Below are 17970 nucleotides of genomic sequence, written 5' to 3'. Positions count from 1 at the left end.
ATGTTTTTTTTTTCTCTGTGCACTTATGTAGATGTTATGGAAAGAGTTGACGAAAGTAATGTACTTAGCGGAAAGAAAATTCTTAGCTACGGTGCATTTCGCAGTAAGATTTATATCCAGAGAATATTGTAATGGAATCCTTTATCAGTAATAATATAAAAATAAAATTAAAATCAATAAAATAAAAATGCCATTTATCAGTAATAATTATATTAATAAAATCAGTATCATCACAAATTACATTCTTGTATTATCCGTTTATTAGAAAAAATGGAACTTCTGAGCGACTTTGACACATAAACGGCATTGATGAGTATCGATTTGAGACTATTAATAACATCCGCTTTTCATAATGTCAACACAACCTCACCCCACACTTCCCCCTCTGTGGGGGTAGGGGGTGGGTGGGAGTCTCCCGCATTTGCGAAATGAATAAAGCCCCTATATTATGAAGAATAATTAACGATAGCCATGGTATACGGAAACCAACTAGTAAAATGATTATAATTAATCAAATTAATTCCTCCTCTTTTAGCACTATAGGGAGCTAGGCCTAGTCATTTTTTTCATTCGCAGCACACATTTTTTTTTTTTTTTTTTTTAGCAGGGACTCGAATCTCGAGCTTCGAAAGTAAGAAGACCAACAGACGGAAATTAATAGATTTCGCTTCATTACGGATTCGCTATTTGGCAATCATTGCCCCTCTCTGGTTCCGCCAGCATTTCCCGCTATAAAAGTTGGTAGCTCTGGTTAGAGCTACCAAAGAGCTCACAGGTTTGGTACGAGGAAGTTGGAGGAGCGAAGAAGATAGTAATAATCAGCTGGTGGTGAAGAATAGCAGCAGTTTGAGGGATATAAGCCGCTGATAATAATCGTACTATCTAGCCAGCCATATTTGCTTCGGGAGACTCCGACGATCATGTTTTCCAAAAACTTGGTGAGTTTTGGTGAAGATTACACGAGTTTGCAGACATCACTTCGGACTATTTCTGCGCCTGTGTTTTTACGGGAACAAACGTGCGAATTGTCGTCATGTAGTCTATAGGCATATATCAGGATAAATATCTATCTATTTACTCAGTCGTCTAGTGTTTTAGCTGCTCTGTTGAATCCGAATCACCACTTTCTTCAACATAGTACCATTTTTAACCGTTGCTGACTCAAGGGTCACACCAGAACATCAGTTAGACACCAGCTTCGGTATAAGGTGACTCGAGGGGTTTTTGCTACAATTTTATCTTTGTCACTTTCATGCAGTAAATTTAAATATAAAAGACGGTAATACGCAGATAAATGAACTATGGCGAGTTATTTACGAGAGTTCAGTCGAAATAGGGAAGGTAGTATTGTGCAGACATAATAGAGTATGGAAGGGAAGATGGTTTAGTCAAATTCAAATAAAAGATTCTTATTGTGCAGTCAAATTGGAATAAGGAAGACAATCTGAATATGGGGAAAATAATTTACAGTTTTCAATGTTGGAGACAATATGGCGCAGTAATTCAAATGTGGAAGATTTCGTGGTTTAACCAGATTAATTGTGAAGGATAATGTCGCCCAGTCAAAGACGAATATAGGAAAGACACGAGGGGGTAATTTATTATGCGTTGCTATCACTAATTCAATAGACAACAATGAATAAATGAAAGAAACACTTTGATAACTATTCGTTACACATTAGAATAATAATAATAATAATAATAATAATAATAATAATAATAATAATAATAATAATAATAATAATAACGCCAGATTAAGTAATGTGGCAATTTTCTGCTTTTTAAATAAAGCATCAGACGATCTCCTGATACATGTAAAAATTGACAACAAGAATTGTTTATCATTACTGTATTTCGTGGAGTGAAATGATTAGAAAACAGCGCAATGCGTTTGAAGAATAAATGTCTGAATGACTGTATAATCATAATCAGTGTCACAAATCTGGCAAATAAATTCCGTTAAAAATATTTTTGTTAAGGTATCTATCAACGAATTCATTTGCATAAGCCGATTATCTAATTGTGCTAAATTATCTGTCGATCAATTCACTGATAAAACCTGATATGATAATTTTTTAATTAGGCAATTTGCTTTTCTTGGTCATTAGATACGAACAACCATCTTCATGGGCGCTCTCTTGCTACTGGGCAACATCGGCCTAGTGGCTCCACGGTCCGCCGACGGTCTAGCCCGGATCGAGAAGCTTCTGTCTTTGTCTTCGTCTTCGTCTTCCTACCCGTCGTCTCTGGCCTCGTCCGGCCTGGCGGCCACCGACGACCTCGCCGTCAACAAGAGGGCCATCCTCGATCCGACTTGCAAGGGCATCTTCGACCGGGGGCTCCTGAAGAAGTTGGAGAAAGTGTGCGAGGATTGCTACAACGTCTATCGCAAGCCTTACGTTGCGGTTGAATGCAGGTAAATGTGATATATATTATGCGTTTGGTTTTCAGGGTCTGTAAAAGCATTAGTCTTAAATGACAAGAGTAAAGACAGATATTAATATTTATATAACAGGATAGGTCTCCCAATTTCGAATAATTTCTTTCAAATGAACGTCATATTCTTAGGAAGCTTGAATCTCAAGTCATTGGCCCCTGTAGGCTTGTTCCATATGAATAGCAGTTCATCTTCTGAATAACGATAATAGTAATAATGCATATTTTAAGAAATAGGCTTAAATAAATGGAACTCCACATGAACTGAATGTTTAAGGGTCTAAATGGCAAAACCCTGACAAATACCCTGTGATGTCAGATGAAAGGAAATTTTCTTATTTACTGTAACTCAGTAGGCCTAGTGCACCCATTTTTTTTACCCTTTGACTCTACCTCCATTTCTGCCTCCTTTCTCCAGTCTTGTTGTCCAGCTTTTCTGACTATTATTCTGGGAGCGACTGTGAGGGGTTCTCCCAGCTCCACCTGTAGATTCTTGTAACTCAATGATTCTCTAGAGCTTTTTATCTAGCTGTTGAAACACCTCAACTCCATCGTTTCACTGTCTTTAGCGCTGATTGGTCGAAGGTACTATAGTAGATTCACATCAACCGTGCATTTGATGACTGGGCCAGTCCCTTACGACGCTCCTGATTGGCTGTTGATAAGCCAATCGCAGGGCTGTAACCTCTCAGTGTCTCTCGAGAGTTCACATGGGTAGGGTCTGTGTTCTACCTCTCCTGAGGGATACGTCTTTCAAAAGTATCCCTCAGGAGAGGTGGAACATATATCCTGCTTATGTGAGCTCTCGAGAGACTGAGAGTTTCCAGCCCTGTGATTGGCTTATCAACAGCCAATCAGGAGCGTCGTATGGGACTGGCCTAGACATCAAATGAACGGTTGATGTGAATGTACTATAGCCCAGCGCTTGGCTTGACAGCATAAATCTCATAGAGTGAATTTGTTTATAGTAACATTAACGAATCCCCTCATTGCAGGAGCAACTGCTTCGGCAACTTGATCTTCCGCCAGTGCTTGGACGATCTCTTGATGATGGACGTGGTCGATGAATACGTCAACATGGTACAGGTGGTCGGATAGTGATCATTTTATTTATTGAAAGACACGATTATTTATTTATATTTATTCCCGTTTTCTATAAACCAATGGCAAAACATCCGTTTTCTATCTCTGTTACTTTTTTAGCTTTAGGGTGAAGGAATCATGAATGGACGCAAGCAGAATGGTTGCGTTTCTTTGATAGGATTCTTCAGATCGATAATTATTACACGCGTTCGTGAATGATGAATGAATAGATGAATTACATATTCAGCTGAAAGTGTTGCGAAGTCCTTCTATAATGTAAACTGAAATAAGCAATTTAGTTATGCACTCAGGAAATATAAACAACTTAAATAGACTTCAGTTACATTTAGTCAATAGTCTGTAAGATAAAAAAGACAATAGATCGACATCGTCTTATTTATGTCCATGCAAATGTAAATAAATTCATAAAAACTGCAAAATGAATTGCCTTTTTTATCATGATTATGTTCCCTCAGATTTTTGTTTATATTGTATAAGTTTAATTCGTTTAAATTGCTCGCTTTTTGAGTATATTTTCTGCATTTATTGGAAAAATAGTGAATAGGACGAATATTTTGATAGTCCCATTATCTCTGCCAACATGTTTATGTTCTGGGTCTAGTGTGTATATGTTTGTTCGTTCTTTTGTTTGTTGGTGTGTGTGTGTGTGTGTGTGTGTGTGTGTGTGTTAGTGAAATTGCTCACGAAATTACGAGTGAACTTTTAGGAATGGTCCACCAAAATCTGATTCTCGTAGCTTTCAGAAAGGGGTTCGATTTTGGGAAAAACAGGAATGAACATTTTCGGGAAAAGGGGATATGTTCCCGTAGGGAAAGCGTTGCGGATAGGTCAGCCTTGGCGGAGGTTTGAGGTCTCTGAATGTTTTCGTTCAGAATTCCCTGGTATATTGCTATAAGGCTTTTACAGCCTCCTCAGATATTTCTGTTGAAATATGTTGCATTCTAGTCTTCCGTGATGTCTTCATTTTGTCTTTTTGTAAATAATTTTAGACTGAATAAATTATACTGACGGAGTTTTAATAAATGCTTTATTTCCTTCAAAGTGATCTCTAAATTCAGGATATGATTTTAAATATATGTAAGGGATTATCTCTCTTATTATAAAACTGAAATGTTATTCTGCAAGTCAGAATATTTTAAAATTGTTATAGAAGCATTATTTTGCAGGAAGAATTTTTCTTTTCGAAGTCATGGTTTACAACTAGTCTGTTTTATGGCCAAAACTGCTATAATGGTCATGGTACACAATATTTATTTCATTAAATGAATTATAAGTAGATAAAATAATTAATGAATTTCATTCTTTCATTAAAATTCTCATTCAGTTTGAAAGACTGTGAAGAGCCTCTCTCTCCTTCCCTTCAAAAAAAAAAAGAAGAAAAAATTATTATAAAACTGTCATTAAATGAATTAAAAGTACTAACACAACTAATGATTTTTATTCTTTCATTTAAATTCAGATTCAGTTTGAAAGACTGTGAAGGGTCTCTCTCCTTCCCTTAAAAAAAGAAAAAAAAAGAAAGAAAGATATATATACGTATAATATATATATATATATATATATATATATATATATATATATATCCGTATATATAAATACTAAGGGTTTCTATTCTGTGTAATTGATTCAGCCGAAAATACTGATTGGCTACTCCGAAGTCTTCTGGTCTTGCACCAGACATCTGTGGCATGTTGAGGGTCTCAGGATCACTTAACGTTTCTGCATTGTATCAAAGTTTGCCAAAGAAAAACGGAAATGGAACTGAATTGTAAAGGCCAATTGGCCTTTGCTATGAAAAAACTAAAGTAAAAAATGAACCGTAGTCTCTTCGGCGCAATCAAGTATTCTGTACAGCGTATTATCAAGACCACTGAAAATAGATCTATTTTTCAGTGGTCTCGGTAGAATGCTGTATGAACAACGGAGCATACAACTTTAACCACGGCCCGGTGATGGCCTGTCCTATATTGTTGCCAAGCGCACGATTATGGCTAACTTTAATCTTAGATACAATAAATACTATTGAGGCTAGAAGGCTGCAATTTGGTATGTTTGATGCTTGGAGGGTGGATGGCCAACTTACCAATTTACAGCCCTCTAGCCTCAGTAGTTTTTAAGATCTGAGGGTGGACAGACAAAGCCATCTCAATAGTTTTCTTTCATAGTAAACAAAAAAAGTTAACTTTTCAGAGTTCAAATTTCATTAAATTCCGTTTACCCATTCTTAAGATATGCAAAGTTGACACATCCAAGCACACAGAAAGACAGTTAGACACAGGGAATAATAACCAACGTAAGTATTACCCAGCAAATAAATTCTGGTATTTAGATATTTTGAGGAAAATAATGACAATGGCGACAATTATGCTTTGCTCTGTATTATAAATATCACAATAGATAGTCTTTGGCTTCAAATCCAATACAAGAGTATTTTGGTAGAATTGTTTTTGTCGTCACATCTGTTATCAAAGTGGTGACCCCTTCTCTTGCGGCAACAAACAAAAAAGCGATCAAGGGACCTGCGAAATGATCTTGATCTCTTAATAATAAAAAGTAAAAATTGGTTGGTGAAAACGAAGGCATATTTTGAAACTCTACAGTGATCGATCTTTTGCTCGACTCCTGGCAGAAGTAAGGCCGACTGAGTGGAGACAGACTTTTATACTACAGGATCCATGAGGCATCTTCCCTCTGAGCAAATGAACAGGGCATTCAGAATTTGTCAGAATGAAAAACTGACATACACAGCAGTAATAGTCAAACCTCCTTCTGTTATATCTGGTCAAAATTAGAGAAGAAATGTTTTCGAAATTGTCCGTGGACCGTTTGTGTGTAAAAGAGTCTAAAGAAATTTCTTGCTGTTTTGACAGTCTTCCACAGTTACAGAGAAGTCTGAAACTCTCAAAATATTTTCTTTATTTTGGAACTTAAAGCAATTTAGGCAGCGTGGTTAAGATATCTTTAGTCCTTCGGTTGTCTAGATCATTTGAGAAGCCGTCACAACGAGACTTAAGTGGATACATAGAAATTAAGTAAGAAATAAAAAGGGAAAAAGGTCCCAACGTCGCAGACCGGAGTCACCAAAGACCGCTGGAGAAATCGATAATTTTCGAAGTTTCCGAAGACCACTGAAGAACTTGATAATTCTCGAATCTTCCGAAGACCACTGTGGAACTTGATAATCTTCTAAGTTTCCGAAGACCACTGTGGAACTCGATAATCCTCGAAGTTTCCGAAGACCACTGTGGAATTCTATAATCTTCGAAGTCTCCAAAGACCACTGTGGAATTCTATAATCTTCGAAGTCTTCAAAGACCACTGAAGAACTCGATAATCTTCGAAGTTTCCGAAGACCACTATAGAATTCTATAAACTTCGAAGTTTCCGAAGACCACTGAGGAACTTGATAACCTTCGAAGTCTCCAAAGACCGCTGAAGAACTCGATGATCTTCGAAGTCTCCGAAGACCACTGAAGAACCTGAAGGACTCGATGATCTTCGCAGTCTCTGAAGACCACTGAAGAACTCGATAATCTTCGAAGTCTCCGAAGACCACTGGAGAACTCGATGGTCTTCGGAGTCTCCGAAGACCACTGTGGAATTCTATAATCTTCGAAGCCTTCTAAAACTACCGAAGAGCTCGGTAATCTTCGAATTCTCTAAAGACCACTCAAGAACTCTATGATCTTCGAAGTCTCCGAAGACTATTGAAGAACCCGAGGAACTCGATGATCTTCGAAAGTCTCCAAAGACCACTGAAGAACATGAAGAACTCGATGATCTTTCAGTCTCCGAAGACCACTGAGGAACTCGATAATCATCGAGTTGCCCGGGACATCCGTATAGGTTTATAGCTACGACGGTGCGCTGGTAAAGATGACGAATGGTGGCGATTCCTCTGTAGAAGACCTACTTCCCGTACATCTGGACGATTCTGGCGATGTAGGGGAGCTTCTCCTCCATCTGAAGGTCCCGGATGCATTTTCGGAAGACCATGTTCCTGTAGCATTTCCTCCTTTTGTTTGCGGTTTTTTTATGCGAGGGGAAAACAGAGGAATATTAATAAACGATGCTCTGATCAGTTCACTGGAACAGATACTCTCATTCATGATAAAGGACTAAATTGATTAATTAATAAGCAAAACGTCTCCTGGCGAAAGGTTAAGGGCCACATAATGGAAGAAAATGAAAAATTCGACATTAAAGTTTATATATATATATATATATTATTATTTTCTGTCTGGAAGTATTACGTTTGGTGCTATGTCAATAAGGCTTTGAAAAAATAGCTCAAGAAGTGACTGAACCTCTTTTTTTAAACATTAACTAAAAGCACGCAAAATAAAACCTGTCGAGGCAAAGACCTTCGCACAGATAAATATGAAGATCAAAATGAAACAAAAGGCAAAGGAATCAACGGTCAATGAAAGTGATAATTTCAGATAAAAAAAAAAAAAAACGAAACAAAAACGTTACGAACTGATAAATGCTAAAGAAGAGGATTTGACGAGAAAAATGAGAAAGAGCTAAAGGTGGAAAGAAAGAAGAATGAAGGGTGAGAAAGTGACAAAGGCAGCGAAAGACGAAGTAGAATAAAAGATGAGACAGTGATAAAAACAGATGAATGTGAAGACGATTAAAAGGGAGAGAAAACAATACATAGAAAAGCGAGGGGCGCCTCCCTCCCTCCATCCTGCTGGCGCTGATCGGCACCTTCACCCCCGTTACCTGCAGTTGATGGAGACGTAGGGCCTCCGGTAGAGGTTGTAACAGTCGTCGCAAATCCGCTCAGCTCGACGTAGCTCTTCCGGTCGAAGACGCCCTTGCACGACTTGTCGAAGATGCCTCTCTTGGTGGCGTTGTGGTCTCCCAGGGGCGCCAGGAGGAAGTCCGCGGGAGGCTGGAGATCAGACGAGGCGAAGATCTCCTCCATTTCAGAGAGTTCATCGTCGGCGAAGGCCGTGGCCTGGTTGGCGATGGTGGTTGTGGCCGAGATGATGGTCACCAGCATAGTGGTCCACGCCTGGTTTAGACGGGAACTCATTGTGAATAACAGGTAAGAAAAATTATATATACACACACACACACACACACACACATACCATATATATATATATATATATAGATATATATATAATATATATATGTATATATGTATATAGCTATACACACGCACCACACACACACACACACACACATTACAGTATTTTATATATATATATATATATATATATATATATATAATATGTGTATATAGCTATACACACACACCACACACGCACACACACACACCACACACACACACACACACACATATTATATTTAATTAACCATAAATATATATATATAATTTTAATATATATATATTATTGTAGAGGTGTGGCGACCACTGTACCATGGTCGGTTAGTGGTTGTTTTAGGTCAAGCTGGCCTTATGCCAGCACGGGCTCTCGCTCATAGAGCAGCCCGTAACCGGTTAGATTTAAAAAAACAACGAAGATTTAAGTACAGAATAGGAAATTTTTTTTAATGAAAAAAATATGATATATAATGGCACTAACATTTGGGTTACATCCTGGTAAGTGTAAGTAAAGAAAAAATTATTAAAAAAAAAATGGTAGTTTTTTTAAGATAAAAAGGATATGATATATATTGCACTAGCAGTTGGGTTATACCTTGGTAAGTGTAAGTAAAGAAAAAATGATTAGTAAAGAGTAAAAAAAAAAAAGATTTCTTGTAAGAAATGACGATCAATGAAACAGTGGACAATACCAGGGTAGGTAATCACAGCATATCTCAATTAGTGATAACGGAAATGGAATAAAAGAAAAAATTCAATGAAAAAAAATGACTCAAGGTACGATAAGGGTAAACTAAAAAAAAATTAGTAAAGGTACGATTAATTAATAAGTAAAAAAAAATGGATGATCAAAACGAACAAACAATATATGACCAATTGAAAAAAAATAATGACAAAACTTGTATGTTCGAGAGGCTTTATTCTTTTCCCTTCGCGTGGTCAGGTCGGCAACGTGACCTCGTCGTGATTACCGTAGCCCGGGTTCGTTCCCTGCTACCGGACGTCATCATTTCTCCATATTTTTTGCACATGGATCTCAAGGCTCTGTAGTGACGAGCGTATCCAAAAAAAAAGCCCGAAGAATTCGAGAAGTTAAGAGGACATTGTGTCTATTACAATTACATATAATGAAATATATGCGAGCGAATAAATAAGAATAAAATGGTAATTTTCGATCTAAATGCCAGCAATTCCTAATGTAAGTATCTTTCATTAAAAACAGCAGCATCATTTATACATCAAAATCTGAACAGATGGAAATATTCCCAGAAGACGAAATTCCCAGCGTGAACACAAATGTTCCCAGAGGACGGAATTCCCAGCGTGAATATAAATGTTCCCATTGGACGATATTCCTGGAATGAATGTTAATATTTGTAATGGACGAAAAACACAAAAAAACAATAAAACTTGGCAACCAGGCATTTCCAACAAGTGCCTTACACACGATAAATATGATGCTTTTAACTTACCAAGCTGCTGCAAACCATCGTAGATGTTTTGATCAAGTAGCACTCGAAAAACAAAATTCTCCCGCTGGCCAAGGATTTCAAAGCCAAGAGAAGAAGGAGAAGAAGAAGAAGTAGCCCCCGACTGGCGATGCTCTTTCTTCAAAGGAAGTCCAGGTTTTGATATGGACGTCTCGAGATGCCGAGCTTAAATACCTCTTGATTCATGTCTCGGATTCAAGGATTTCCCTCCGACTGAGAAATCGCCATTAGCGATACGTCACAGGTGTAATGATCTGTGATAATTGTGACGATCTCCCGCTAAGAATAAGTGGATGCTGTTTAGGTGTGTGTGTGTGTGTGTGTGTGTATGTGTGTGTGCGTCCCGGATGAAGGGATGTGGCTGCTGGCTTAGCTGACTTTGCTGACGTCGCTAGGTTTGTTTTTGGCTTAAATTGCTATATGAGCGGTATGAAATTACAGTTGGGTTGTTATGAAATAAACTGAGTTTGTATTACATAAAACAAGTTTTTTACTCATTCTGATTTAATATATTCTGTGAATCTCCCGTACCTCTAGAGTTGACATCATTAATAGGGTATATTCAAATTCAAATTCAAATTCAAAAAGTTTATTGATATACATCAAAGGAGTGTAGCAGCATGCTACTATACTCACTTACAAAATTCAAAAGATTCCAGGCAAAAATCATAATAAATACGTAAATAAAAATAAAAAAACAGTAATAAAAAGCAAACATTTTACATGAGAAGAATTTTAACCCAATTTATACAAAAGCAGATGCCAAGCTATAATGCAAATCTTATACAAATCAAATGTTTATATACTAAAGCAAATTTCCAATAAGTAAAAGCCATATAAAACGAATATAACAAAAGTAAATGTTATATAAAAAGAAAAATGTTAAGAAAAGGTAAAAAAAAAAAATCAAGTTATACAAAATTCTACTAAAGTACAGGCAAATGGCTCACAATTATTTATACCAAAATAAATTAGGAAATTTCTTGACAATTTTGGAACATATATTATTTTTCAGAAAATAACATACTTGATTTGTTACATCATCTATTCTGGGGTTACGAAACTCTGATAATTTATTACATTCCATAACATAATGTTGTAAAGTATGTTTCCGTAACTCACCGCATAATTTGCATTTAGAGTTTTTATTATCAATGTATTCCCAAGAATATTTATATCCCAAACGCAACCTCATTATTAAAGTATCTAATTTAGACAATGGCCTATCATATATAATATTGCTGTTTTCAGACACAAACAAATAGTGTCTCATACTGACACTACCATTGTTTAACATTTGTTGAATTTCAGCCGCTTCCCACAAAGACCTCTTGATTTTTAGCCCTTTTTTTATTCTGCTCAGAGTCATTGTGCTTTCCGTATCAATATTATTTTTGTTTGTAGCATCCTTTGCCAAACTATCGGCCATCTCATTCAAATCATCGTGAGATGGTACCCAGTAAAACTTGACAAAATACCCTTGATCTTCTATTGCATATACAAGTTCTTTACACTTACTTACTAATTCCCTGTCGACTGGATATCTAGAGTTAAGCGCAAGAAGAGCACTCTGGCAATCAACGAAAACAAACACGTCTTTCATCTTGTTTACTACTAAGGTTAACCCTTCATGAATGGCATGTCATTCAGCAGTAGTAGTAGAAGTTTTATCTTCTATTCTTTTTGACAGCGTCTCGTCAGTACTCACATCATTTTCATAATATTCCCTTATAACCACCCCACATCCAACCTTGATACCATTCACTGAACCATCACAGTACATATGTAGACTATTAGCTTTGGGTAATGTGTTGATTTTAGACAGAATTAATTGTTTCAATTCGTATGTGTTGCACTCACTTTTTCTACAGTCAAGTTTACAAATGCTTACATTAATTTTGTGACACAACCACGGCTTCATTGGAGTTACTTCTTGTAATTGTACACAAAATTTTATATTATCATATTTCATCAGTATATTATACAGTTTCTTAAAATACATGTTATTTTAACAGGGCAAACTCTATTGCCTGAATAACTGTCAACAGCCTCTTTAAGGTTCTGTCTCCCCTTCTCATCATACGAAGAGCAGCCATAGCCGCTACCTCTTGTATTCGGTCAACAACACTTGGTAGATTCAATTCCGGTCTCATGATTTCAATCCTAATACTCATGGAACAACCTAAAATAACTCTCATTGCCTTATTCTGGATTATTTCAAAAGGTCTCAACTCTGTGTTCGAATAATTCACCAGCACAGGTGATGCATAGTCTATAACTGAACGCACCGCACTGATGTACATCATCCTTAAAACAGGAATACCAGCACCGTTACCTCTATTTGCCAACACCTGTAAAGGTCTCATTCGAGCCAGACAAACATTTTTCAAGTAATTAATTTCATCCGAGCTTTTGTTAAATCCAATGTACATACCTATATACTTATAATTATTTACTTTTTCCAAAGTTTCACCATTTATGGCAACCGTATTACTATTAACCATCCTTGACTGAAATTTGCTCTTTTCTTCATGTATCACCAAGCCCATGTGCATGCACAAATTCTGCAATTCCGCCATAGCCCTTATTAAAATGGTTTCACTAACACACTGTATGAAAATATTATCAGCATAAACAATAATCTCGGTACCAGCAGGAAAATTATGCCTCGCAATTTTATCCATCAAAACATGAAAAAGGGTAGGACTAAGAACACCACCTTGAGGAATACCCAACTCCATCAACATACCCTCGGACTCAGATCCTTGGAACCAAACTTTCGCTCTTCTTTCAGTAAAGTAACTCCTAATCCACCTCAGTAAAAATCCCCTGACACCTTTGTTGACAAGTTCTTCTAGAATAACATCACTGCAAGCTCTATCAAAAGCTCCTTTTAAGTCAACAAATGCTCTACATTTAACATTAGCATTACTTAAGGCTTTAATAACGCAGTCTGAAGTACTCTTCCCCTTTATAAAACCAAACACATTCGGCGATAATTGGTCACCAATCATATACATTAATCTATATAATACAAGACTCTCCATTAATTTACACAAACAAGATGTAAGTGAAATAGGCTTATATTTTCTCCGTTGCTTTTCAGTATAGGTACAACAAGAGCTATTTTCCATTTCATAAGGAGCCTTCCATTTTTATATGAAAGATTAATTAGATCTAACAAAGGACTATCCTCCATCATAATTAAACAGTTTATAATTTCGTACGTTATCCCATCCGCACCAGGAGCGGTAGATTTGCCCTTCTTCATACAAAACAACAATTCGTCTTTTGTAAATGGCAAACAAGTCTCACAATTTATAGCCTCTTGTAACGCCACGAGTTGTCTTCGTTTGTACCGCCTGTTACGTAAGCAGGCCTGAACACTGTTTGGGAGACACCTGATACTTGCAGCTTCCGACAATTTCCTAACCAATTCGTTCGCTTTCCCATTCGGATCATGATGAGCCACAGTTTCCTTCCTTTTCTTTCTCACTTTATTGACCAAACTCCATACAGACCCAGTCTCTTTAGTAAATGAAATTTCTTCCAAGAACTTATCCCAATATTTACTTCTGACCGTCCTTCTTACCTCTGCTGTCCCGTCTGCTATCTGCATCATGGTCTCTCTACTCCGATTATCATTTGGATTCTTACTCCAATTACGTTGAGCTTTTCGAAGCAGTTTATTCCAACCCCGAACTATTTTGTCATTTGAATATACAGACTTTTTTAAACGAGGAGAAGCCACTTTTTATAGGAATATTTAAAATACTATCAATGACAGTGAGCAAATCTTCATAGAATATGTTTTCATCGTTTTGAAGACCATTAACTTCCTTGTAATGTGTGTACCACTCACCAACTTTATTCATGAACTCTAATTTTCTATCAGGTTTTAAATGATAGCAGTTCCTTTTTTTACTGACAAACATCTTTTTTATGCTTAAAGATACTTCTAAAGTAAAGTGATCACTAACAAGCTCACTAACAACCAACGCATCAGCTGTACATTCAAACATTAAAAAGTACTGCATAATCAATTCTGCCACCTCTCACGTGCGTTGGTGCACCATTCCCCAACACTGACATTTTCCAAAGAGTTAAGTTTGTTATTTAACACAAAACCATTTCCAATTTGGCTACTACTGCTTCCCAAATCATGATGGCGAGCATTAAGATCACCCACTAATAAACAGTACTCATTGAAAATAACCTTAGGTAAATTCTCAAGATCCAATTTATCAGCATGCACATACACATTGATCATGTAAAATACAATATCCTTCAAATATAATTTTACACACAAACACTCAGTGCCATTAATTTCTGTCGCTTCTGATAAGACACCTGGTATATCATTTTTCACAAAGGTAGTTAGACCCCTTATATTTTTCTCAATATCTGCCGGAAGTTCAAATGATTGATAACCTGTTAATTGGAAACCAGTCCCATTAACACCGGTTTCTTGCAACCAAAGCATGAACATCGGTTCCTCTTTTTTGAAGACTATTTACATTCTACGATAGTGTTTTAAGACAAGACCCCTTCATTTTGGTGAATTTCCTTTCTCATTTTTCTAGCAAAGGTAACCACATTCATTTTAAGATCTTCATCAGGCCGCTGCATGTACTCTAGTACTGTATCTAATAAGGAAGCAATACTAACAACTAAGTTGTCACATCCTTTCCTTCAATTTGACAAATGTCCTCAATTCATAATTTCTGTCATAAATGGAGGTACCCTGAAACACATTATCAGTAGACATTAATTCGGCATTTTCACATTCTCTGGCAGACATAAGATCATCACAAGTAGCTCTATCTACAGTCTGAACCTTCTTTTGAATACTGACATTAGTACCAGTGCCTACATCATTCACTTCAGAAACATTCTCCTCCATTCCAATAGAAACGACTCTACCAGTACCATTACACACTTTTGACATCTGATCAAGCATGCTCAAGATTACCTTTTTAAGTTCTTCTATTTCTAAACGAAGTGTTTGAATAACACTGTCATGTTTATCACAAGCTAGACTACGACTAGAGGTCTCCCCCTTTTGAAGTTGCCTTTCTTCTTCTCTTCGTTCCCATACGGTTGTAACTGGCATAACAACCCCGTTTTCGTTCTTATTCAGTGATTGAGAAACTAAAGTACTTGGAGTTTTAACACCAATAACTGGCCTCTTTTTACACAACCAAGAACTAGCATTGTGGTCACCTCCACAATTGCAACATTTTAGAACAATTTTAACATTATTTTTTATTTTATAAAAACATTCTTTTGAGTCATGACTTTTGCTGCAATATCTACATTTGAAGCTACTCTCACATATATGCAAAATGGCCCCATTTGCTACATTTAAAACTTAACATAGGATATTCCTTAAACAAATCGACCCGTTTATATCCAAGACAGGGAACAAATATTTTCTCTGGAACCTCACCTTTTATAAGTGCTATCACCTGTGGTTTTAGACTAGTTTCACCTTTCTACTTAACCTCACGTCGCTTAGCCCAAACAACCCTTTCATCTACCAATAAATCATTTGGATCCATACATAAAGGGTAACCAAATACAATAACTTTAGTATACTTCCCATCATCCTTAGGTTTTTCTAACATAATGTCTTCAAAGCCAGTGGTAGTTAAAAAATTCACAGCATTATCATCCTTAACTGTTATATATGGTCTATATTTACCTTCCTTAAACAATACTTCAAAATTTGGATGTTTTTTATAAAGTCTTACCGTCCACTGCATCTTGTCATGATAATCCATTTCCAGTGCATTGGGAAAATACAAACTTCCTTGAACTTGGTCCTTCATTATTGGCTGCATGACCATTACCCAGAATGATATTCGACTGCCATGTAGTACTAGGGCCACCAGTACAATCACCAACTATCAGACTTGAACGAGTATTGTTATTCACAACTTTCCTACTCACTGCTCTTAGTCTTTTATTGACTAAAAGATTTCCATCACTCTCAGCTTCTTCCATCTCACTGACTTTTGTTTTTTTTCGGTTTTTTCCTTCTCCTCCTAGATGTAGAAGCATAATTGATTTCACTTGTTTCACTAGTCGATAAAGCCAGATCCTCTTCAACGTCTCCTACAGCATCCTTGGTTGCCATAGTGAGGCAACACGTTGAACAAGGTCCAATATAATGCAAAGAGCAATTAATTGCTTATAACCAGCAGAACAAGACGCCGGAGCAACAAAAAACGCACGTCCGTTGTCGGCCAGAGCTCTGTTAATTAATAGGATATATGGTTTAAGAAAACCGTAATCTTAGACTTATAGGTCTGGCTCGAAAGATTTTTTCTTTTTCTAAATATGATGTGAGAACTGTAGTAAGATGGAATTCAAGAAGTTGGACAGCTAAGTGGGATGAGACAAGATGGAACAGAAGAAAATATTCCTCTGGTGTCCCAGAAAGGACGCTTCAAGGGACCAACTGTAGTACCATCTTTAGTATGCCGTGCAAGATGCATTATTGTTGGAGCCTCCTTCCGGCAACCAAAATGTAGGCTGAAGCCCTTTTAGGTGAACTATTTTATCTGTTGCGTAGGAATCACTCTTGGTTAAGGTTGGCGTAGTATCTAGTCTTCTGCGTGCACTAGGCCTAGGCTTATTTGTCTTTCTGTCGTTTCAGAGACGTCATAATGCAATGAAATCAAACGGCATTTTGCTTCTTCTTAAAGAGTATAGTATTTCAGAATCTTTAGCTGCCTTGAGCCTTTTGTCATGTCTGTGGGAAGAAGGAACAGATGGCAAGGAAAAAAAATTATAGGTTCGGTAAGGAATTGCCAGTCTGTATTTCGGTATCTGCAATGTAATTTTTTTTTTTTTTTTTATCATTTCAAGGATATACGATGAATCATCTACGTTTACTTACTGGATGATAATATCAAGCTCAGCATCTTGTTACTGCTCTCTTGAAAATTTATGGTTTCCGATAAACTGATCCATTTCTTTGCAAATTGGTTGTGTCTTACTTCCATACGTAGTGATGAATGATGATCTTGTAGCAGTAGTTATACTATATTTTCGTTCTTTTCATACTGACAAAATTTAGCTGCCTAAATCATTTAGTTGCCGAATAAGGAAATTTGCAGCAAAAACAGCTACAGTAGGAGCAAGATGATTTCAGTCGCAGAACGACTGTCGATTCCTCACTCATTTTGCCTTAGAACTCTGCAAAACATTATTAGGAACCGCCCAGTAGAAGGGTAGTTCCTTTCGTGCACCTCACGTGGTGCACTGTAGGCATTACTACAGGGTGTTTTTAGCGTCTCCTCTGCATTTAGCTGCGTCTACTTTTTAGTCGTTTATTTACCTCTATTCTAGTTTATTTCACCAATATTGCTGTTTAACCTCTCGATCTTATATTCCTATTGCCGCTCATCCACTTTCACCTTTTAGTTCCTCGTTGGACGAGTGGTTTACGTGCTCAACTACCGACCTTAGAGTCCGGGTTCGATTCCCCGCTCTGCCAACGCGGAATCAGGGGAATTTATTTCTGGTGATCGAAATTCATTTCTCGATGGGGGTCGGATCCCTCAGTAAGCTGTAAGGTCCCGTTGCTAAGTAACCAATTGGCTCCTAGACACGTAACAACGTCTATTATGGAATATCTATAGGAAGCCTCATTAGCAATACAATTTGGCCTTCAAATGAAGTCAATGGCAAAGAGATGGGACGATGCCGATAGCACCGAGACTATAGTAGATTCACATCAACCGTGCATTTGCTGTCTAGGCCAGTCCCTTCCGACGCTCCTGATTGGCTGTTGATAAGCCAGTCACAGGGCTGGAAACCCTCAGTCTCTCTCGAGAGTTCACGTAGGCAGGT

At 37.2% G+C, this 17970-nt stretch overlaps 1 protein-coding gene and 1 long non-coding RNA gene across 2 annotated transcripts; one reads left to right on the top strand and one right to left on the bottom strand.

Moving 5' to 3' along the window:
* The first annotated feature begins 752 nt into the window (after positions 1 to 752).
* Positions 753 to 4836, top strand: LOC135200883 (crustacean hyperglycemic hormone B-like). The gene is made up of 3 exons (XM_064229606.1): positions 753 to 938; positions 2109 to 2416; positions 3432 to 4836. The coding sequence occupies exons 1-3, from the start codon at positions 921 to 923 to the stop codon at positions 3532 to 3534; spliced, it is 429 nt and encodes a 142-aa protein (XP_064085676.1). The 5' UTR covers positions 753 to 920; the 3' UTR covers positions 3535 to 4836.
* Positions 4837 to 5901: 1065 nt separating this feature from the next.
* Positions 5902 to 8467, bottom strand: LOC135200568 (uncharacterized). The gene is made up of 2 exons (XR_010311313.1): positions 8269 to 8467; positions 5902 to 7555 (listed from the first exon to the last, which is right to left on the bottom strand). It is a non-coding gene; the product is annotated as an uncharacterized LOC135200568 (long non-coding RNA).
* Positions 8468 to 17970: the final 9503 nt, after the last annotated feature.

This window comes from Macrobrachium nipponense, chromosome 27 (assembly GCF_015104395.2).
Source record: "Macrobrachium nipponense isolate FS-2020 chromosome 27, ASM1510439v2, whole genome shotgun sequence".
Lineage (NCBI taxonomy): Eukaryota > Metazoa > Arthropoda > Malacostraca > Decapoda > Palaemonidae > Macrobrachium > Macrobrachium nipponense.
Note: the sequence above shows the minus strand (reverse complement) of the source record. Positions and strands in the feature narration are given on the sequence as shown.

Coding starts and splice junctions, on each gene's coding strand:
- LOC135200883 (XM_064229606.1), top strand. Junction 2,417..3,431: donor TACGTTGCGGTTGAATGCAG/GTAAATGTGATA, acceptor CCCTCATTGCAG/GAGCAACTGCTTCGGCAACT.